The sequence below is a fragment of the Canis lupus genome, chromosome 1, assembly GCF_048164855.1.
Source record: "Canis lupus baileyi chromosome 1, mCanLup2.hap1, whole genome shotgun sequence".
NCBI classification, from domain to species: Eukaryota; Metazoa; Chordata; class Mammalia; order Carnivora; family Canidae; genus Canis; species Canis lupus.
The window spans coordinates 34680258-34703851 of NC_132838.1; the positions used below are offsets into that span (position 1 = coordinate 34680258).

Consider the following 23594-nt stretch of genomic DNA (forward strand, 5'->3'; position numbering starts at 1 on the left):
GCAGGAGGTTTATTGAAGAGTGCTTTTAGGAACTGACCCCATAAGGAAATGAGGAAAGTAGGATTGAGCAGATGAAGAAGCTCCTGCAAAGTGGTTGCTCCTGAAGGCTCCATCATTCCAGTAGCTGGAATGCCCTTCAGAGCTGTTCTGAAATGGAATGGGAACAGGCCTTTTAGTTCTGCATTGGCCAGTTTCTGGCCATGTGTCACTCTCTGGGAAGAAACACATGCTCAAGTGAGAAATTTCCCTGCAGCAGAGGACTCTGCTCAGTGAAGGATGTAGTTGTGCACTGCCAGCAGCCAATATTCCTAGCAGTGGGGTGATGGTATATACAAAAGGCATCATAGCCTCTATGACACCAGAAAGGGAGATGTGATTCAGTCAGGCTAACCACATCTAAATAAGAAGACCTCATCAAGCTTTCTGAATCAAGCCAATTCATGAATGGCTCTGGCTGGTGCCCTAAGAACTGGTCCAGGCAGTTGCAGCCAAGTAAACCAGTCTGCTTTCATCCAAATGATAAAGAGCAAAGAATCTCCAGGGACTGTAGCATGGTGGGTACTTGAAGGCTTACAGACTCATCTTCAGTGTAACAAATGAACAACTTCTCAAAAATACCATATCAACAACACCACAATAATACTTTATGTTAATTTAGTACTTACAGTGCTAGATATTATGTTAAGTACGTAATCTATCTCATTTGATCCTAACAGCACCCCTGTGAGGTGAGTATTATTATTATTTTTTGTTATAGATGGGAAATTGAAACAGGAATAAAAGCAGAAATGTATCCAAAATGACACAAGTGATCATAGAACTTAAAGCATTTCACACTCTTTCATTCTAAGCGACTGTACTAAACTATCAACACAGCCTGACTTATTGCTGACCTTATACTACTTGGTACTTGGATCAAATTCTGTTGACTTTTTAGCTTTAAGTGTAAAGTAAGATCTACGCATTACAAATACTGCAAAATTGAATTATATTTATTCAGCGATCCCATGATCTTTACTCTTCAGAATATTGTTGAGAACAGTGAAACTAGTTTTAAAGACTTTTATGTTACAGTAGAAAGAGTTTGATACAAATTGGATGGGTTTTTTCCTGTTTTCTGCTGTAAACAACTAGAAAACAATCATTGTAAAATATGAGGCAGCCATTGAAAAACAAGCAGCACAGAACTGAAGGCACTGCAAAGAGAGAAATAAACCAGGCAAGCCCAGGCTGCATAAACTTATTCCCTAGAGGCAGCTCAGGTCCCTAGCTCAGAAAGTGGAAACCCTAACACCATTCAGTGGCCTCATTGAATTGAGGAATCAGAAATCAGTGCTTGAAGAGACAAAGAGGCTTAGAATTTGGATGTCAGAGTAAATAAAGAGAAACCTAGAGAAGAACAGGAGGGTCCGTTTGAGGCTCTGACTGAGTACTGATCTCCTCAAGCATAGAAGAAGCTTCCCAAAGTCAGAGAAAAAACCACTCACAAGTAGTTACAAGGCAAACTGAGTTAAGAATATTTTGTGTCTCCACAGCCAGAGTAGAAAGACTTTGTAATGCAATGTGTATCCTGTAGAATACAGAAGATACATACATACCACTTTAGTTGTGAGCCTAGATTTGCCCCATTACAAGTTAATCTAAACCCATCTTAACATGCTGAAATCAAGCCTGAAAGGTATCCAACTGATTCAAGTAAGCTACTTGTATGCCAGGACAAATTCTGACCCCATTGAAAGGGAATCAATAAAATAGAGCAAACAACAAAATGTCAGTAACCCAGTTTAAAATTACAAGGCATACAGAAAACAGAAACATAAAACCCATAATGAAAAAATTGATCATTAGAATAGACAAACAAGGACACTAAACAGCTATTAAAATATATCCCATCTACTTTTAAAATGGCAGAGAAAAATACTAACATGATGATTTAAAAAATGGAAGATTAAAAAAAAAGACCCACATTCAAATTCTAGAGCCGGATTAGCTCTAGAAAGATTAACAAACTTTTTTCTTAAATAGCCAGATGGTAAATATTTTAGGTTTATGGGCCATATATCTCTGTTGCAACTACGCTGACCTTGTAGAGCAAAAGCAACCACAGACAATACATAAATGAATGATCATTGCTAAGTTGCAATAAAACCTTGTTTTATAAAAAGAGTGGCTGATCCATGGGCTATGGTTCACTGACCCTTGTCCTATAGATAAATATACAATATCACAGATGAAAAATGTCCTGTGTAGGATTAACTTCAAATGACACACTGTAGAAGAAAGTATCAGTGATATTAACATAATAACTACTCACAATGAGAAGAGAGAAGGATCAGGGACCATATCAAGCACTCTAGCATGTATGTATTTGGAGTCCCAGAATAAGAGGGAAAAGGACAGAAAAATATTTGAAGAAATAATGGCTGATCCCCCCCCCAAATTTGTTGAAAACAAATCCACAGATCCAGAGAGCTCAACAAATCCCAGCAGTTGAGGAAAATGAGGCTTAGTGTTATTAGCTAAATTTCCTGAGGCATTTTCATTACAAGCTGTGATTTAAATCTATGTTCACTGATTTAAGAAGCCAAGTGTTTACTTATTTGGTGTACTTCCTCTCAAGTTTGATACAATGAGTCTAGTCTCCATAATAAGAGCAAAAATAGTATTTATTGAGAAATCACCTATGTGTTAGGCAGTGTGCTAGATATTACCTCACATATTCTCTCATTTAATTACAGCATCTATTGGGTAAGAATTATATTCCTCACTTTACCACTAGAAAAACTAAAACTTGTAGAGTTAACAGAGAATCCTTAAATAATAACCAGTAATGGTTTAAAAAGAGAGAGAGAGAGAGACACACACACACACACAAATTCAGGTTTTCTGGATTTATAGACTGTAATCTCCTATAGGGCTTGACTATATGGATGAGGCATCTGGAAAAGAAATAAGACCTATGTGTTTTACAACTAGAAACCATGCAATATAGGCATATTGGAAATATCTGAAATGTACAAATCCATTGATAAAAAAGAAAAATGAGGACTTAATTTAACTATTAGATCAAGCAATTGCTGGCAGCACACAAATTACTCACAACAAATCTCATAGCAAGTATGAGATTGATAAAGCTCCAAGTATGGTTATAAAACTTAGAATCATAAAACCAGAGAATTGTGAAATTATTTACAGTTGTGGAATCCAGTCTATTCCTTTTGGAGAAATGGAAATGCAACTCAGCAAGTTAAATCATTTGCCTAAAATAACATGATTGGTTATTGACCCTTTCTGCTAAGGGATCCACAGTTCCTTTCCAGAGAATATAAATTATTCATACAAAAAGACAAACCCAATTTTGACAGGTCAGAGATTTCAGTGAGATGCGAATTGGTTAAGGATTGTGATTTATGAATTGAGGCAGCTGTCCAGATTGCCTTATCTTAGCTGTCCTTCTGTGAAATCTACTACTGGGAGTACCTAAATTGATCTCTATTTCATCCCATTCAACAATCATTGGATATCGCATGAGGAGGAGGGTAAATTACTGTAATGAAATGCAAAATTCTAAGAATCAAAGAATGCCAGAGAGGAAACTTTATAAAGAGATTGCCAGATGTAAAATAAGCCAAGATAGTTTGTGACCATACTCTGAAAGATTAAATATAAATCATGCTTTAAGTAAATTGTCAGCACTATAAATGTCAATTACATACATTTATACATATATATGTAACATATATACATATATATATACGTAACTGTAGATGTATATACAAACACACATGTTCTACCTTAAGCCCAATGAAGGCAGGAGCTATATTATTCTCACATATTCCCAACAATGTACATAGCAGTTGATATAGTAGGTATTTAATTGGTGAAACGAAAAAAATGAAAGTGAATGAGCACAAACACATAGAAAATCATAGCTCTAAAACAATACATGTGATTAGATTTGAAGCATTAATTTAGAGCAGATTGTAAATAATAATAAGGAAGAGTATTTGTGGATGTTAACTATCCTGACTAGTGCTTTTCTACACTGTTATTTCATCAATCCTGTCCTGAGTTCTGTGCAAAATTAGAGGTTTATGCCCTTTCTGGGCTAGACTACACAGGTCTTAAACGTTTTCAATCTCAGAAATTTTAGGACTCCAAGAATATCTGTTAAAAACTATACATTAGTTCTGTAGTTTAGAACAGTATCAGAAAATAGTAATCAATAAATGTCAGCAATTTGTATATGCATTTGTATATGTGTGTGTGTGTGAAAGCAGAAGTTACTGTAGAAGTTACAGTAGTAGTAGTAGTAGCAGCAGCAGCAGCAGCAGAAAAAGATCTAAGCCTGTCTTCACTCCTCTGCTAAAGTTAAAAGCTTCGAGCAAGTTTGAGCAAGCAAGCTGGTACTATTGTGTCAAATTTTAAGCCATTTACTCAGGAAATTGATGGAGGCAACCTGGTCACTTCAAAAATCTTTAGAGCTGGGAGAGCAAAGATATGTTTTAGGGATTAAATTTACTCAAAAGTTCCCTGGGGTTCAATCCCATTGGTCTTGCTGAGAAGAAGTCCATGTCTTGGCATCTTAGTAGATCCTGAAAAAGAGACACTCTATCCCAAAAGGATTAAACAGAAATAGAGGATAAATATTGAAAATAAACACGCATATTTCAAAGTTACTGAAAGAGTTAATCTTAAAAGTACTTATCACAAGAAAAAAAATTTGTAACTATGCATGGTAACAAACATTAGTTAGTTAGACTTATTATGGGGATCATTTTGCAATATCAATATCATTTGATGCAAACATCAAATCAGTATATTGTATACCTGAAACCAATATAATATGTCAATTATACATCAACAAAAATTTTTTTAAAAATCTGTGGGATTTTCATGTTGTTAATTCTTCCCAAAAATGTTCTTAGTGGCCAATACAGATGTTCTTTATGTTGAATAAAGTAGTGACTCTTCCTTGCTTAAAAAGGATTATTAATTTAACATTCTGTTGTCTGTATAACAAAGAAAAATTAATAGAAAACAACAGGTGATTAGGGATTTCATTAAGCGCAAGAGGAACATGCTTCCAAATACTTTAATAATCTTCGTACAACAACCCTGTGAGATAAATACTATAATCATCCTCAGTTGGAGAAACTGAGATTCAGAGATGGTAAATAATTTTCTTGAGATCTCAGATCTAACCAAGTGGTAAAACCAGAGTTCAAAGATAGGTTTTCTAATTCCAGAGCCCATGATCATAGATACCAATGTGGTCCTTCCTCCTCACATGGCTACCAAATGAGAGAAATTAAGCTGACTTCATTTCTATGGAGTCCTTCATATTTCTCAAGTACTCCCTTGGCATGTATTTTATTGGGTTAGTTCTCTGCTTGTCTTTTCCTCTTCACATTGAGATCCAGGAGTGTGGGGAAATAGCCAGCCTCCACAGCACCAGTAACTCCTGAGCTCTTTTCAGGAGAAAATAAGAAAATCTTGACTTATTTCCTCTTAATTCCTCATGTTTCAGGGTCCTAGCAATTGGCTTAATAATATTCTCATGTGCCTACAGCTTACCAGCTAACAACAAGCAATTCATTCACTATCTTTCACCACCTGGTTTTGCCACCTATTAATTGTAATATTGGGTAACTTACTTAAACTCTCTAAGCTTCATCTGTAAAATAGACCTATACAAGAACATATCCTAAAACAGAGTTGTAAGAATTCAGGGAGATAATTTGTTTAAAATTCTTAATAGCAAATAGAAACCATTTCACAGGCTAATATATTATTATTGGGTTTTTATTTTGGAGATTTTTTTCCCATTTGCTCTAGCTCTTCTCACATCCTTTTCACATCAGGAAAGAAGGGCAGAGTGGACAGTATAAAAGCATGGCCCCAAACTTTAGTTTTCATTAATTGACTCTAGGCTTCTCTAGGAAGAATACACATATTCTTGATTCCCAAATTGCATTTTAAAACAAAGACTCTTGAATATTAGATTTCTTCATTTGATGCCCTTAGTCATGGGGGTGATTGTAAAACCATTACACGTTCTTCACCTCTTTATATCCCTGCCATTGGAATGCAGCTGCAGATCTTCCTACTCAGAGCTGGAACCCATCCAAGATTGCCACAAGTCTTGCTTTGGCCAGTGGGACATTAGCAATTCTGAAGCAAGCAGAGGCTTGAAAAACTCTTGCACTATTGGCCTTTTCAACTATTTTCTGTTTTGGAAACTCTGCAATCCCCACCATAAGCAGAAGTCTGGGCCAGTTTCCAGAATGACAACAGATATGTGCTTTAGTCACTCTGGCCCAAGTCTGTCCACCTCCAGATATGTGAGTTAAGTCATCCTAGATAATCCATCTGATCTGTTGGATTAACAGATCAATCAATCCAATCTGATCTGTTGACTGACCACATATGCATGCAAAAACCCAGCAGAGACCATTACTCAACCCAGATAGGGAGAAATAACCACCTAAACCATGTGCTAAATAAATGCTTGCTTTGGCCATTAAATTTGAGGGTGGCTTGCTATGAAAAAATTCTTAACTGATACAGATATTGGTACCAAGGGTCAGGTGCTTCTCTAATAAAAACCTAAAAATGTGGCATCATCTTTGGAATCAAGCAGTAGGCAGAAGGTGGAAAAGTAACAAGAAACTAGTACCAAAGGCAGGAAAAGCAATGTGAAACTATTGGTGGAAGCTGGAAAAGCATTGAGAAAACAATTGTAGCAGGCTGGAAATATGGTAACTCTTATGACATAATACCAAGACAATTGGCATAAAAGTCATCTGAAATAACTTGGAAGATAAAACATGTACTAATGAAAATTTGGACTTGGCTAAGAAGCAATCCAGAAGGAATTCTAAAAGTAACAGTTTGGTACTCCTAGTCACATTTGATAAGGTATAAGAGGAGACCAATGACCTACTAAGGGGCCTAGAAATGAGTTTTCAGGGAAAATATAGAGAGATCAGGATTTGCTACATGAGAATTCTTTTGTTTTGTTTTGTTTTGTTTTGTTTTCATTTCTAGTGTTCCTGGCAGGTAAAAATTCCTAGTGCAAGGCATGTTAAAAAGCAAATCAACAGTATGACTATAACATCCTTTGATAAAACTCAGTATATTTAATATATGACTAATTGACCATCTCAATTAGACAAAAATTTTCTAAAAATCATTAAAAGCATTGTCTCAAATAAGCCTAATCCTAAAATAGCAGTAAATGTATATGTAGAAAGAGGTATTTCTTTAAAATAATTGTAGGTATAATTTTATTCAAACTAAGTGCATTAAAACCAAAACATTGAAAACTAAAAATGCAATTAAGAGAGTTGTACCAGCAAACAAAACAAAACAAAACTACTAGTTTGAATCAAATGGATATTAGTCAGACTGTAAAAAAGACTTATGGTCCTCCAAATTTCTAGTAGGGAGCAGCCTGAGGAAGCTATCCTGCTTCAAATGCAATCATGTTTTAATGAAAAAGGTCAGATTTTTTTCAGCTAAGAACATAAAGGATGGAGTCACAGACTATTGACAACAATGCAGCAGGAAACCATTTCAATTAAGAAGTACAGTATAGGAGACTGGGGAGCATCTTTCAAGAAGTAGTACTACGTCTTAATCAGGGGATATTCTCTGCCTTCAGAATAGGGAGAACTGGCAATATGTTCCATGCAGAATTTCAGAATTACTATGGACCAGTGACAACAGTATGCCTCCTACTCTTCCATTTTGGAAGTGGAGGTATCTGTTAGAGTCATCCTACCCCTGTATCTCTATCGTGCATTAACATTGTACGGAAGATAATGTTTCCTTTTGTTTCATTAGATTCTGGATCACAAGGAGCCATATATCAGCCATACCCAGATTTGTACATGATGCAAATCACAGAACATTGCATTTCAACCCTTATTAGATGAGACTTTCACCATTTTGGAATGAGTGTGATGACATGTGGGAGAAATATGAATATATGTGATCAAAGGGCATATTGTGGTAGCATATAAAATTAGTCACAAATTTTTCCTATTTCTGCACCCATGTGACTGCAGAACCATCAAGCAGTTGTAGCTCTTTCTCATATCCGTGTTGGCCGTGTAACTTGCTTTGCCTAATGTAACATTAGCAGACATGAATCAAGCAGAGGACTAAATAATGCTTGCAGTTTGGGGATTGCCGTCTTTTGCTGCTTCTGTTATCCTCAACTGTTAGCATGAAAAGAAGTTCGGGTTGTCATCCCAATTAATAGCCCCATCAATTGCCAAACACATGAGGCCAGAGTAACTATAGTCACTATCTTATCTGATGAGTTTACCTTATATTTGGAAGGCAAAACTGAGAATTCATCATTTACTTCTTAGCATTTTCCCCCTTGGAAGCCAGTTGTCCACAGAGATTAGCAGTTCTACTCTGCTCTTCCCATGTATAAATCTTAAAGAGGCAGGGAGGTAAAGACAGGCATGATACAGTATTAACCAGGCCTGCACTTGTGTCTACCTAAGAATCACACTTTCCCAAAGAGAAAAACCCATCCCTCATCCAACATAATCTTTATGGTAATAAGAGTATAATAAGGGTGATATTTTAGCAGCCGTATGCTTTACTCCTTTGTCTTATGACTCAATTGGATCATGACCTATAAAGGGAAGAAAAGTATTACTCATTTGGTCCTTCATAGCTCCCAACAATAAAAATGATACTGTGTTTCTCCCATTTACACATGCAATTAAGGTTCAAGCCAATTTTGTTCCTCTCTGAAAAAACAAAGAAGACTTTGATGATTTTTACATGTCTGACCTTAGCATATAATGGGCTAAATAAACACATTCATAATTGTACATGGTAGGAGTCAAAGCAGAATTCCTCCCATGCAAAAGATAGTTTTGGTTTTTGGATGCCCTTTCATAGGAATCCATACATAGCAAACCTGGAATTCTGTTTCTTTTTTTTTTAAGATTTTTTTTTTTTTAAAAACGATTTATTAATGAGAGATACAGAGAGAGAGAGAGAGAGAGAGAGGCAGAGATGCAGGCAGAGGGAGAAGCAGGCTCCATGCAGGGAGCTCAACATGGGACTCTATCCCGGGTCTCCAGGATCAGGCCCTGGGCTGAAGGCGGTGCTAAACCGTTGAGCCACACGGCACTGCCTTGGAATTCTGTTTCTGAGAAGAGGAGAATATATGCCAATTTCTTTCATCCAACAGCTCTGAGTTATCATTACATTGTCCATGTTTATTTTCCGTATTCAGTACAACACTCTGATTCAACATGGCCACTGCCCCTTACCCATTGGTTGCAACTGCATGTGTTATACAATCACATCTCTACTTGCTAAGGAGAGCAGTGAAGTTGTCTAGAGTTACAACTTTCACAGATCACAAACAAAACAAAAATGAGAAAGGCAGGTGAAGAAAAAACAGATGTGATCTGCCATTAGCTATGGAAGTATGGGTAGGTGGAAGATACTCTACAGATGTATTAGTTGGAAGGCATCTCCTTGTCTGTTTTGTCCCCTGCTGATCCCAACACCCATATCAATATCTATCTAGCACTTGATGTATTTATTGAAGGACAAAAGAAAGAAAAGGCAGGATTATTCACATGTTTTTTGCCAGATCCTGAGCTCATCTTGGTTGGCAGTACACTATGTTTTTACTCAGAATGGAGATCTAACTACAGATTTTTCCATGTCCATAGTAAGCATTCAGCAAAAAGACAAATATAGCAAGATATCAGTAATATTTGATGTTGTAATAGCTATCATAATCTGTGTTACAGTTTTTTTTTTAAGATCTTAATTATTCATGAGAGACACAGAGAGAGGGAAAGGCAGAGACATAGGGAGAGAGAGAAGCAGGCTCCATGCAGGGACCCCGATGTGGGACTCAATCCTGGGACTCCAGGTTCACGGCCTGGGCGGAAGGCGGCGCTAAACCGCTGACCCACCCAGGCGTCCTTGTGTTGCAGTTTCTTAAATGTCCCAGAAATTAGAGCTATTTTGCAAAAGTAAACAAGAAATAATCAGAACTATTTCCTATGTACTTCTCTTTTCAGACATACCTAAATGAATGCGGGGAAAAGATCACTGTACATTTTGGCGAAAATTCTAAGCTTAAGAATCCACTGATTTACATATAGGCAATTCTCAGGTAATTGAGAGGCATTGAGTACTCAGAGCCCTTGTTGGATTGGCTTCTTGCTTTGCTGGCACTCCTGTCTGTCTGGCTGGCTCTGCTGACAGTGTAAGTCAAGGGATTATTAGATTGACCACATGCCCTCTGCTTTTCTTTGTTTTTGTTTTGTTTTGTTTTGTTTTGGGAGAGAGATAGGAAAGTTGACTGGGGCCCCAGAGATCTATGAAAAAAAAAAGGCAGAAAAGGAGGATGGGAGAGAAATTTGCAGTGATAAGTGTTTTCTGCTGTAAGAGTCATGAGAGAATATGAGTTTGAGTCTGACAGAGGCGAAGTGGCAATGTGGGTCAAAAATTAACCCACAGGGATGCCAGGATAACTACTCCTGAGACATGTCTCTAAATTACATCAGAAACTTCTATGAAGGATGTGTAAGTATTATACAAACAAGCAAACAACCAACAATTGTTTGAGTCTTGTCTTGTATTTTAACCTGATTTGCATAAATGTTGATGAATAAGAACCTCTACATATATGGAGAATAATATAAATATCAACCATATACTTCAAAATATTCTGAATTTAAAACTTATAAGTAAAATAATTCAGGAAGTACTTTTAGCTGTTAGTGTTTTAAAGTAGCTCACTCTCAATTCGATACGTAAGAAGTGGAAAATAAGCTGTAATGACAATTAAATAAACATAATTTGGTTGTTAAGACAGTGTGCATACCAATGAGTTTAATATTAGATCTGTTATCTAATTTTCTAAAAGAGCTCTTAGATATTCTAAGATTCTCTTGATTTTATTGCAAAAGGATTACAGGGGTAGGGAAAGTCATTGAATGCAGAGCTTTTTAAATATTTCCAAAATTATACATGTGATTAGCAACATGTCCCTATTTGCTGCATTTCATATTTTTGGAATGGAAAGGAGTGAGCAATCTATGATGAAGAATTTGCATTGGACTTGATGAGGTCTAAAGTTATATCTTGCCTCAAAAATTCATGAATCTTAAATATTTTTAAATACAATAATGAAAACATCCTTTAAAATGTACATATTTAATGTTTGTTTTCAAAACATCTTTTTCTCCTAAAACCATTAACAGGTGAAGCCTCCAACCGTGATCGGTCAATTCCACACCCTTTTCTTTGGATCAGTAAGAATGTTCTTCCTTGGGGTATTAGGCTTTGCAGTCTATGGGAATGAGGCTTTGCACTTCAGTTGTGATCCAGACAAAAGAGAAATAAATCTCTTTTGTTACAATCAGTTCAGGCCAATCACTCCACAAGTAAGTTTTTCTGTGTGCACATAAACCTTCCTCTACACCAGATAAAAAATTGACTTTTTAAATGTAAATAATGTCATAAGACAATGAAGAATGCTTTAACAGGTATTATTTCTAGAAATATACTTTTTCTCTAACTGACTGTATATTTCAGGTAAATTAATTTGAGTTGGTCAAGAGTTTCTTCCATCTCCAGAATTCTGTTATTTATTGATGTTAGAATTGTACTCTAGGCCTATAGTTAGTAAATGGAACTTGGGTAGCTACTAAATAAAATATTTCATTATTATTAGTAATTGGTAGCTGATGACAGAAAAATAGGATTATCTTTTCACGATAACTGAGATGTTGACAATTTTAAATTATCTTAGTAATTGAATATGTTCAAGATGACTATCTTCATTATATTAGTTTTAGAATTGAGACTTATGAAACTTAGAATTGTTAAGTTTGCCTCTGTTGAGAGTCATTCTCTTTGATGTGTTTTTGGTAACATGTTGATTGATTTGACTAAGATATTTCTGACATACTTTAGGTGTTCTGGGCGTTACAACTAGTGATTGTCCTGGTTCCTGGAGCTATTTTCCATCTTTATGCTGCATGTAAAAGCATCAATCAAGAATGCATTCTTCAAAAGCCTATCTACACTGTAATTTATATCCTCTCTGTTTTATTAAGAATTAGTCTAGAGGTGATAGCATTTTGGCTTCAGATTCACCTCTTTGGTTTCCAAGTTAAAGCCCTCTACCTGTGTGATGCTGGATCTCTTGGGAAAAAATTTACTATTATAAAATGCATGGTGCCAGAACACTTTGAGAAGACCATTTTTCTCATTGCAATGTATACATTTACTGTGATTACAGTGGTATTATGTGTTGCTGAAGTTTTTGAGATCATATTTAGAAGATTATGCTTTCTAATCAGGCAATGACCAAAAGGTTAATTACCTACTGTCAGGCCACAATTCTTCATCAATCATTTTTATTAGTTTCATCTTATTCAGTGAATATCTCAATTTCAAGCGTAAATATCTGTTCCTAAAGCTTACCTCAGTGTGTCTGAGCTTCATGTCTAATATAAAATATTATACTAAGTTCTAAGGCAGGTATTCTTGAACAAACATTTCATTCTATTTTAATTTTGTCAGATGTTAGAATATACATGCAGAACTAATGTTAACTCTTTTTTAAATAGTACTCTTACAGAGTTTTCTCACATGAAACATCTTAAATAATTACAGTGTTTTGTGGCCAGAGAAACTTTGATTATCTCTTTTACACAGAGTGGAAAATTGAGTCTCAGGGAGATTAATATTTATGCTCAAAGTCATCCAACCACATTAGAACTAGATAGAAAGGCCTAACCCTTTTGGCTAAACTTTGAGGGTCTAATTCTATTTGCATTCATGTAAAATGTAACTTATTTAAGCACCAAAGTTGTAAATTAATCATTAAAAGTCATTCTATAGTTTGATCACTAACTTAAAGAAATGGAATAATTACATTTTTAATATTACACTGTTTTCTTGAAATTTTTAACATTAAATGATATGGTAATATAGCCAGCAAATAAATTAAAAATGCTATGGCAAATATTGTGAATGGTTTCCTTGTTTCTTGTTGAAAAAAAAAAATCCTCTCACAGATACCCTAATAACTATAGCTTTTACGTTCAAGATTTTTGAACTGGAAAATTATATTTATATTGAATTAGACTTCCTAAAGAGCTATAAAATTATCTCAGAGAAATTTGTACCAGTTCAGCGTATTCTTTATATCTGCCTGCCTTACCAATAATCACCTCTATTTGATATCATTTAAAATTTTTATGTATGACTACCTTGTATTGATGCCTTATTAGCAAAGAAAGTATAGTTAGTCAAATCTTGAGGATTTCAATTTTTTTCTTAGGCATTATTTAGCCTATGTTTAATACCATGTATTTCTAGATTTAGGATTTTAAGGCATTGAGATTTTTCTCCACAAAGAAAGCACAGGAGAAGAGCCAAGTTATTTTCACTTAGCAAAGAGCTGCTAAGAATTTGCTGTTATTTAACATGTACTGCATTAAGACTTCATATACAAAGATAACCCAGATTTAGTGCCTTTATGAGATATTTAGTGAGTGGTCTGGTGGCACCCTAAAGAGCAGGGACTGTGGAAATAGCCTACCCTGAAAGCAAGAAGTATTGATTCACCTTCTTTGTTTAGAATCTCTGGCCCTATGTGCTAAGAAACAGCATCAATATTTATTCCACTTTGTTATTATTTTTAAATTCTCTGTAGATGACACACCTTTTATTGCCTACACTCAGGGTGGATTGCTTTCACCAATCGTCCCACAAACACATTTATCTTTGATCTATTTTCCTGTACCTTTGGAAGGCTGGTAATTTTTTTTACTCGATGCCTGATATTATATGTTTTACTTTGTTGGATACAAGATATTTTTGTCTCCCCATGAATATTCTTCTTTTAAATTTTTTAATTTATTTATTTATGAGAGACACAGAAAGAGAGGCAGAGACATAGGCAGAGGGAGAAGTAGGCTCCATGCAGAGAGCCTGATGTGGGACTAGATCCCAGGACTCAGGATCACGCCCTGAGCCAAAGGCAGATGCTCAACCTCTGAGCCACCCAGGCGTCCCTTCCCATGAAGATTCTTAAACTTTATTCTGGAGCACAGTTACGTTACTTGCAAATGGTTGATCCTCTGTGCTTCCTTTTAAGTTTTCTAGATAGAACCAGTGTAGCTCTCTCTGAAGGGCTAATTTTGCCACCCTACTAAGGCAAATCTTTGCTGAGTACTCTATAAGATAACCTTTTGGTATTTTGGAAATGTTATCTTTCCACCACACTCAAAATTCTATCCTCAAGCGGGTTGACTCCTGTTAGTTCATTTAGACTGTTATTGACAAGATATCATAGATTGGATGGCTTATAAACACAGAAATTTATTTCTCACAGTTCTAGAGGCTGGAAGTCTGAGACCAGGAGGCTAGCACAGTCAAGTTCTGGTGAGATCCGTCTTCCAGAGTTACAATCTTGTCCTGGGTCCTCACATGGTTGAAAGAAGGTGAGGGAACTCTCTGGGGTTCCTTTTATCAGGCACTAATCCCATTCATGAGGGCTTTACCCTCATGACCTAATCACCTCCCAAAGGTCCAACCTTCTAATATCATCTCATTAGATGTTAGGATTCTAAAATATGAATTTGAGGAGGGGCACAAACATTCTGTTTATTGAATTCTGATTGCTACATAAATTGCTGTGGCTACAGGAAACAGGTCTTTGAGGTAGCAAAAGAAAGAAGGGAGAGGGTAGCACAGGACATCCTCCCTCTTAGGATTTTTCTCAGGAAAGACTTCCTCAAACCCCCCCCCCAACCCCGCAACGGAAAAAAACAAAACAAAACAACAGGCTCCCCCTTCATGTTACTGCCCACTCATAGGCGAACACCTATTTATTCTTATTCTGATTCATCCTCTAGTAAATTGTTAAAGTATGATTCTTTGTAAAGAGATTTTCTATCTTGCCTGTTGTGAAAAGCAGCAGGTCTCAATCTTGTGAGTATCTTGGTTACTGTTTCTTTCAATGTTTTCAGTCGTTCTTTTCCTTGAAACATATTTAAAGACGTTTCACTGAGCAGGACTCAGTTGGAGACCCTTTACAGATCTCTGGAGCGGTCTCGCTTTGCAATTCTCTCCTCTAGGGTAGTCTGTCCTGCAAAATCTAACCTCCTTGGCAGCTGCCCTCCCCCCGCCCCCATCTCCTCACTAGACAGGTGATGGCATTTCTAAGCCACCATAGAAACCCTACTTGCCTCTGCTTCTTTTCAGCAAATAGTATAAATTGTTATGTTTCAAGATACAGATCCAGTGAGAGAGTTGGTTTGGATAAGCTTTTTAATTACTTAATGATCTACTATTTTATGATTTTGTTTGGTTGGTAACTATATCAGGATTGTTAGCACACAGTTATACACTCCTGAATAACAAATGGTAAACATACATATGGCATTTATACAGTGTAAATATAAAGTATTCATAAAAAAGATTTTTCTACCAAAATGCAAATGTAGTAAAATTAATAAGACTGTCAGTATTTTATAAACAGCTCATAGATCAAACAAGGTAATTTAAACTGAAATTTTTCTGTATTTAAAAATGAATAACAGGGCAGCCTGGGTGGCTCAGCGGTTTAGCACCGCCTTCAGCCCAGAACATGAACCCGGAGACCTGGGATCGAATGCCACATCAGGCTGCCTGCATGGAACCTGCTTCTCCCTCTGCCTGTCGCTCATGAATAAATAAATAAAATATTTTTAAAAAATAAATAAATAAAAATGAATAACAACAGTCAGAGTACTACATATTGAAACCCATGAGATAGGACCAAGTCTGTAGTACACAGAAAATTGACAGCTGAAAATATATTTATTATTAAAAAGAAATATTAAATATAATTTAAAAAGTAAAAATAAGAACTAGAAAGTAAACCTAAAAAATACAAAAATAGTTTAATAAGGTAAAAGGCAGAAAGTACAGTAATAAATTAGAAAATATAAGAAAACAATTATAAAATATATACAAAATGGTAATGGAAAATAATAATAAAATAGATAAACATGGTGAATCAAATTAAGTACGGAGGTATACTATTAAAAGATTCTCATATGTAAAGCTGTATATTATCTCTTGAAGTAGACTGTGATAATTTAAAGATGTATACTGTAACATATAAGATAACCGGTAAAACAAAACAACAAAATTTGGGCTAAAAGCCAACAAAGGAAATTAAATAAAATCATAAAATTAATTAACATTCAATTCATCCAAAAGATGGCAGAAAAGAGGAAAAGGAAACCAAAAAATGATAGGGAAAATTGAAAGCAATGACAAGGCAGTAGGCCTAAATCTAAAAATATCAATAGTAACAATAAATATAAAAAGTATTAGCACCCTAAACAAAAGCAAAGATTGTCCAGATGCATTTTTTTAAAAAACTAGACCAAACAACAAGAACACCACTTTAAATATTTTTGAATATTTAAAGATTTAGTATTTAAACCATTCAAATATTTTTACAAATAGATAATAAGATAAAATGGAAAAAGATATATCATGCAAAAGCATAAGAGAGCTGAAGTTGCTATAATATGAGAAAACTCAAGTAGATTTCAGGACAAGGGAGAATGGCAGGTATAAAAAAGACATTTAATAGTGATTAAAGTATAATTTCATCAGGAAGCAGAACACTTCTAAATGTTTGTCACCAGTTACAGAGTAGCAAAATGCATGAAACAAAATCTGACAAGATTCGGAAGAGAAATACATTCAGTTACAATTAGAGATTTCAACACCCCTTTCTCACTAATCAGTTCACAAATTAGAAAGAACATCAGAGAGGATATGGGAGATTTACACGTTACTGATAACTGACTTGCACTGATTGATATTTTCAGAACCTTTCACCTCACCCCAGCAGATCATATATTTATATATTTTCATGTACATGTGGAACATTCACCAAGAGAGACTCTTTGCTGGGTCATAGGAAAGTCTGAAGGAATGAAATCATACAGAATATGTTAGTTGATGGAATTAAATGAGAAGTCAATAAAAATAAGATATCAGGAATATATCCAAATATTTGAGAAACTACCAATACAATTCTATTGGCCCATAGATCAAGGAAGAAATTAGGTGGAAATTGAAAACCACTATAAACAAATGCTAATGCAAACACAGTTTCTCAAAATTTGTGGAAAGCACATATGTGGAAAGCATAAATATTCTGTTAGAAAAAAATAAGTTATAAAGTGATTTAAACCTCTCACCTTAAGAAATTATGAAAAGAATAGCTTAAATACAAATTAAACAGAAGCAAAATAGAAATAAAAGCACAAAAACCCTGAAATAGAAAACTGAATGACAATAGGGAAAAAAATCAATGAAACAAGAAGTGGTTCTTTGAAAAGATTTGTAAAATTGATAACATTTCTCGCTTAGACAGATTGGGATGATAGAAGAAAAAATGAAAATGACCACCATCATAAATGAAAAAAAGAGACATCACAATCAAATACTTAAATGATCATAAGGAAACATCAGGAACAATATTGTGTCAATAAGTTTGATACTTACATAAAATGGACACATTCCTTGAAAGGCACATATTACTAAAAACTTAACAATTAAACAGAAATATGAATATCTTTATACTTATTAAAGAAATCACCTTTAAAATAAAAGCCCTTCCCACAAAGAAAATGACAGACCCAGACAGTTTCACTGGTGAATTCTATCCATGCCTTCCCCTAACTTGCCAAGATCAAGCCCCAACCTTGAGGATGACGTGTTATCCTTCAGTAATTGTTCAGAGCTGGAGAGAGGAGAATTTACGTCTTTCTTCATAGTAATTTCTTTATTATAAAACATTAACAAGAAGGAACAACCTCATGTTACTAATATCTATTTTCTTTTACACTATAATTTTAATGTGCCGTTTTGCTAACGGTCTCTATTAGTTCTCTTCCTCACATCAATACTCCTCTTTTGATAGGAGTACAGGGCTCGAAAAGAAGAGAGCGTGTGTTGGCAGATGGACTAAAATCCAATTTTAACTATTTCACTTTACTTATTTTGCCCCTTTCTTCCTAGAATATCTGCAAATGAGAAAGAGACCTGAGAAACCTCCAGTCCCAAAAGGAAAGATCAGAAGAATAACAGGAAGATATAGCTCTCTCTAGGACTAGGAACACATGATTTTCAGACATAGGATCATTCAACTGGAAAAATACAAAATACAAGGCTATATTGGTCTAGAGAGACATTAAAGTCAAGCATTAGTGGTTAGATTCATAGGCTCTGAAACCAAAGCACACGGATTCTAATACCAAACACTCGTATTTACTGACTGTGATCTGACTGACGTTACATAACTTCTAAGTGCCTCATTTTTCTTATGCGTAAAATAATGAAAATGATAATACCTTCTTCATAGGATTGTGGTAAAGATTAAATCAGTTGATGTAAAGTTCCTAGAAACATACATGTAATAGATACTCAGCAAAAGCTAGCTAGTTATTGTTACTTTGTTGTGGCAGAGGTGAGGTAAAAGGATTCATAGCCTGTGATCAATTGCAGTTTCTGGTCAAGGCAATCAGGACAGGAAATCTAACTTAAAGAGAGTGAAGAAGGCTTGAAACATCAGCTACATATTGATGCTGTATTAGGGCACTGGTCCTCAACCCTGGATATACCATCATATTTCCTGAAGATTTTTTAAAAGAACTAATATTTAGACTCCAACCCAGAACAATTGTATCTGGGTGCCCGTGGCAGCCTGTATATGAGACTAAAAACAACAACTTCTTAGGTGAACTTCAAGGACAACCACAGTTGACAGTCAAGAACAGGAAAAGAATAAATGATCAGTCATAAGGACAGAGAGATGACATTTATGGTTATCCCACTCTACTTTCGTTCCTCTACCAATCCAACTATTCTGACTGGAAGTTTGGATAGTGAAAATAAGAGGAAAGAGAAATCATACTGTCTTTGACCCTTCAGGCTGCTATAACAAAATACCACAGACTGGGTAGTTTATAAGCAATAGAAATTGATTTCTTACAGTTTGGAGGGCTGGAAGTTCAAAATCCGGGTTCCAGTTCAAAATCAGGTTCTAGTGAGACCCCTCTCCTAAGGTGGAGACTTCTAAGAAAGTTGCTTTCTTCTTGTATCCTCACCTGGTGAAAGGGCCCTCTGAGTCTCTGGGGTCTCTATCACAAAGGCATTAATCCCATGTATAAAGGCCCTGCCAGGATCACTGCTCAAGGACCCCACCTCCTAATACCATCACATCGGGCCTTAGGTTTCAACATACGAATTTTAATGAGACACGAATATTCAGTCTGTAGCTCATACATTCTCAAGTGGTAGTGAATGTGTTCCTGAGATTGGGGAGAATAGAGGACTCTGTTTCTTGTCAGGTGGAAAAAAAAAAAAAGCAGACCCAGAGTAAAGTAAAGGATGTGCAGCTGAGGTAATAATAAAAATAGAGCAGTTTCTGCAGGGGTGGGGGGAGTGGGGAGGACGATCTGATAATTAGGGAATAGCAGGCAGGGCAAATTTCAGAGCTTGAGATATTTTTCCCTTGGAGACGGTGTGATGTCAATGAAAACTAGTTTTATAGGATGAACCTTCAAAATTGGTCAGTGAGAAAAAAAAAAGCAATAAAGATGGTTATTAGAGGCGGCTAATAAGTGTAAATAAAGTCCTGGAAAATGGCATAATGGGATGTAAGAGGAAAAGAATTGAAGTCACTGACGGTAGAAGGAAAAGTTGATGCTTACAGTGGTATGAGTCAAATCCTGGGCAAATTATTGATCATTCTCCTGAAATAAATGATCTTCAGGTTACTCATTCACTAGTGTATACCTATCCAGTTCGAACAAAAATTCATTTTGCTTTAAGCCTAATGTGCTTAGTATTGAAAAAAATTCTGGTTATTTTATCCAATATGTCAAGATAGAAGAATTCAATATAAAAATTTCAACAGACCATCTTTCATCTTCCACAATTGCTGAATTTAAAGCTTCCAAAATCAGTAAGGCTTCTAAGGATGCTATTAAGATAATCTGAGAAATTGGAAGTGATAATTTCGGAAAGATGTCAAAGGCAATTCACACCTTTACTCTTCCTCCCAATCAACAAACTATTCTTTTTTGTGTGTGTGTTTTCCCCTTTCTACCTTCCATTTCGCTGAAAGAGAGGAAGGAAGGGGGAAAGGAAGGAAGGAAGAAGAAACGAAAAAAAGGCCAGAAGGGCGCTACCAAGTAAAACAGAAACGCTTTTCCCTCCCACCCGCAGCCAGCAGAGAGCGCTGATGCCACAAGCGCCACCACCGCAGAGCCGCTTAGCCTTGTCTGGGTTCTAACCGCCAAGAGCCAGGTACGCTGAGCTTGTCCCTGCTGGCAGCCCGTCGTTGACTTGCCGTCGCTTAGCAACGGGAAAGTGGGCGGGATTTGCCCTCGCGTTCTTGCGCGCGACCTACCAGACGGAAGCGGAAGTGTCGGTGGCGCGCGAGTAGGAAGTGGTGATTCCTGGAATAGAGATGGCCGCGCTTGCTCCGCTGCCCCCACTCCCCCCCCAGTTTAAGAGCATACAGCATCATCTGAGGACGGCTCAGGAGCATGACAAGCGGGACCCTGTGGTGGCTTATTACTGTGAGTCTTTCCGAGTCGCCGTGCCCCTCCTTACCCTCCAGGGCCCACACACCACCCCCTGTTTTTAAGCCAGGCCCCGCCCCTTCAGCTTTAGACCTGAGCTCTGACCTCTCTCGCCTGCCCTGGGAACACTGTGGGGCCCGCCCTTTTCAGGAATCGCCCCACCTCAGCTGCTCTCCGCCCCCTCGCAAACCCCAGAGTAGCAAAACGTAGAAAGAACAGTTGGTGTTCGCCGCCTCCTGGTCTTGCGCTTAACTTCCTAAACTGGCAAATGGGCTCATGAGCTAACACGATCTTAATTAAGGTTTTCCGTGTGTACTCGAGAGAGGCTCCTGTCTCGAAAATAACCTGGGTAATTAAGTCATTGTGTTGGGGCTGAAACGAAGGTGAGTGTCCCCAAGACAGTAAAGATGTGGACCAAAGGAAGGTAGACTAAATTGAAAACGTAGTAATAAGTGCGGATTAATTGTAACAACATGCACGCCCATCAAAAAACTCATAAATAGTAGTTGCTACGAAACTTAGCACTTGAATTTGACCATTTTCCCACCAATGAAAATTTTTTGTCTTCTCTGAATGATACTTGGAGGGGAGACATTTGGTAGAAATACTGTCACTTTGGTTGATTATGAGACATACAGTCCACAGATGATGGAGAACAGATTAGGTTGTTCAGACTTTTTCCTTTGCAGTAAGTCCAGCAATTTTATGTAAACTTTAAACTTGACTGCAAATAAACAAGTGACCAAGCATCCGTAATGTTCTGTAAAGGGTTGTTAGCATCGAAAAGTTCAATATAATGTGTCCTCCGTTGCGAATATTGTAAGGTTCACTAAAATCTGGTCTACTGTCTTCCCTACCATACTCCAGGACCCCATTTTCATTTCTCAAGTGTACAAGGCCCTTTCAAACCTCCCTGTTCTTCAGTTTCTTGGAATGTCTACTATTTTTTTCCCACTTGTCAAACGCCTCTTGATTCAAGATCGAAGTCAGATGTAACCCCTTCTTATAGGCAGTAAGTTGATTATCTTTAGGCTGAACCTCATTTTGTTCAATCATACATACAGTATTATTTCCATATTTGTTTTTCCAGTTCCTCAAGTAGGGACTATTAATCATGTATTCACCTTGTCTTTATTGAGCTGCTTCCTGTATCAAGTATTACCAGGCACCGTGGCGGCGGTTCCTGCATCCATGGACCTTATACACAAGTGGGGAGGAGGGGGGAGATTAACGGTAAAATGAGTATATTATATGGAATGTTAGAAAGTTTTGAAGAAAAAGCAGGGGGAAAGAATAGGGAGTGTCATGAATGAGGTGAATGAGGTGTCAGGGAGTAAGGAGGGGATTACACTTTCAAGGTACTCAGGGAATGCTTCACTGAGTTCACTGCTGAGCAAGGACTTGAAAGGCATGAAAGGCAGGCTTTGCATCATTGGAAAAGAGTATTCTCTGTAGAGGGAATAACATGCAAAAGTCACAAGGCTGGGGCTTGAAGGAGGATCAAGGAGCCCTTTGTAACTACAGTGGATAGAGCAGTAGGTCAAAGAGGTAATTTCTTACAATGAAGTAGGAACCCTTGTTCTTGTCTGAAACTAATTCCTATTCATGAGCTCAGTATTATATACCTTTGTGATTAGCGAGGGACTTTTATTTTCTGTGTCATCATCCTCTCCTTTTTGCTGTTTCTTTCTAAACTTGCCCCAGTTTCCCTTATTTAAAAAATAGACTAAAATAAAAAGATCTCACTGTGACATTCTCCTAAAGTTATAATCCTGTCTGCCTAACTTCAAGGTTAGCTTGAAATAGTTGTCGGTGTTGTCTTTACCTCCTTATCTCATAGAGCCTTTTCAGCTCATTGCAGCACGCTTTTCATGCCCTTTTTTTCACTGAAACTGCTCTCAGCAGGGCCGTGGACAAACGTTTTCATTGCTAAATCCAAGTGGTACTTACAAAATATTTTTGCTATGAAACGTGTGCATATTAAAGAACAGTACAATATGTATATACAGTTTAAGGAATAATAAAATGAACATCAAGATACCCACCGTATTTGAAGTTATTAGACTTTATAATTTTTGCCAATCTGATGAGCATGAAATTCAAGCTAAATTTGCAATTCACTGAGTCTTAATGAGGTTGAGCATCTTTTCATATGTTAATTACTATTTGTGATTTCTCCTTTGAAATACCTATTTATTGTTTTTGTCCATTTTTAAAATTTCAGTGTTTGTTTTTTCTTAACAGTGTAGATACTGCTCATTTGTTACATGCTTTGCAAATGCTTTCTCCAAGTTCATAGTTTGACTTTTCACTCTATTTATGAAGTCCTTTGATGTTCAAAAGTTCTTAATTTAGAATATAGCCAATTTATCACTTTCATGACTTTTGTTCTGATTTTCTAGGACTTGATTTGTTTTCTTGTTTGGATTTATAGGTGGTGTCTTTGATAAATTCTGGAAAATTCTCTACTATTATCTCTAGAGGAATTTTCTTCTGAAGTTTTCATTAGACGGGCTGCACTTTTCTCCTTTTTTGTCTCTTAATGTTTTCATGATTTGCATCCCTTTGTCTCTGTGCTGCATTCTGTTGTATAATTTCTTTAGGTCTGTGTTTACTTCATATATCCATTTATTGAATTTCTAGCTTCATATTTTATTTCTGGATGTTCTCTTTTTTTGTTGTTGTTTTTAAATCAGCCTAGCCATTTCTGATAGCCTTTTGTTACTATCTTTTAAACACTCTTATTTCTTTAAACACTTTAAAAATATTTAATATTTGCTATCTCATAATTCCTGTAGCTGCTATATATGTGGGTCTGATTCTGTTATGTAGCAGAAGACTGCTCATTGTGTGACTTCTTGTGTTTTGTGCTCTACACATACCAGCCAGTGTTCTTCAAACTTTGGTATGCAAGAAATTCTA

General features: G+C 36.4%; 3 protein-coding genes across 6 annotated transcripts in view; 2 read left to right on the forward strand and 1 right to left on the reverse strand.

Moving 5' to 3' along the window:
• Positions 1 to 23594, reverse strand: part of NMBR (neuromedin B receptor) — an 85255-nt gene that overhangs the window by 37009 nt on the left and 24652 nt on the right. Inside the window, exon 2 of one of the 3 annotated variants that reach the window (XM_072825793.1) lies at positions 8336 to 8451. The exons of the other annotated variants lie outside the window; for them this stretch is intronic. The gene's annotated coding sequence lies outside the window, so the exon portion shown is untranslated. The remainder of the gene's footprint in view (positions 1 to 8335; positions 8452 to 23594) is intronic. 3 annotated transcript variants of the gene reach the window in all.
• On the forward strand, positions 10543 to 12372 carry GJE1 (gap junction protein epsilon 1). The gene is made up of 3 exons (XM_072774947.1): positions 10543 to 10581; positions 11262 to 11444; positions 11977 to 12372. Exons 1-3 carry the CDS (start codon positions 10543 to 10545, stop codon positions 12370 to 12372), a joined length of 618 nt encoding a protein of 205 aa, XP_072631048.1.
• VTA1 (vesicle trafficking 1) overlaps positions 20504 to 23594 on the forward strand; it is a 65504-nt gene continuing 62413 nt past the window's right edge. Inside the window, exons 1-2 of one of the 2 annotated variants that reach the window (XM_072825859.1) lie at positions 20530 to 20669; positions 21540 to 21684. Coding sequence is in view for 1 of the 2 variants with exons in the window: in XM_072825848.1 (XP_072681949.1) it covers positions 20558 to 20669 (112 nt within the window). In the remaining variant the exon portion in view is untranslated. Of the gene's footprint in view, positions 20670 to 21539; positions 21685 to 23594 lie in introns of both variants that reach the window. The other variant, XM_072825848.1, reaches the window with a different exon arrangement.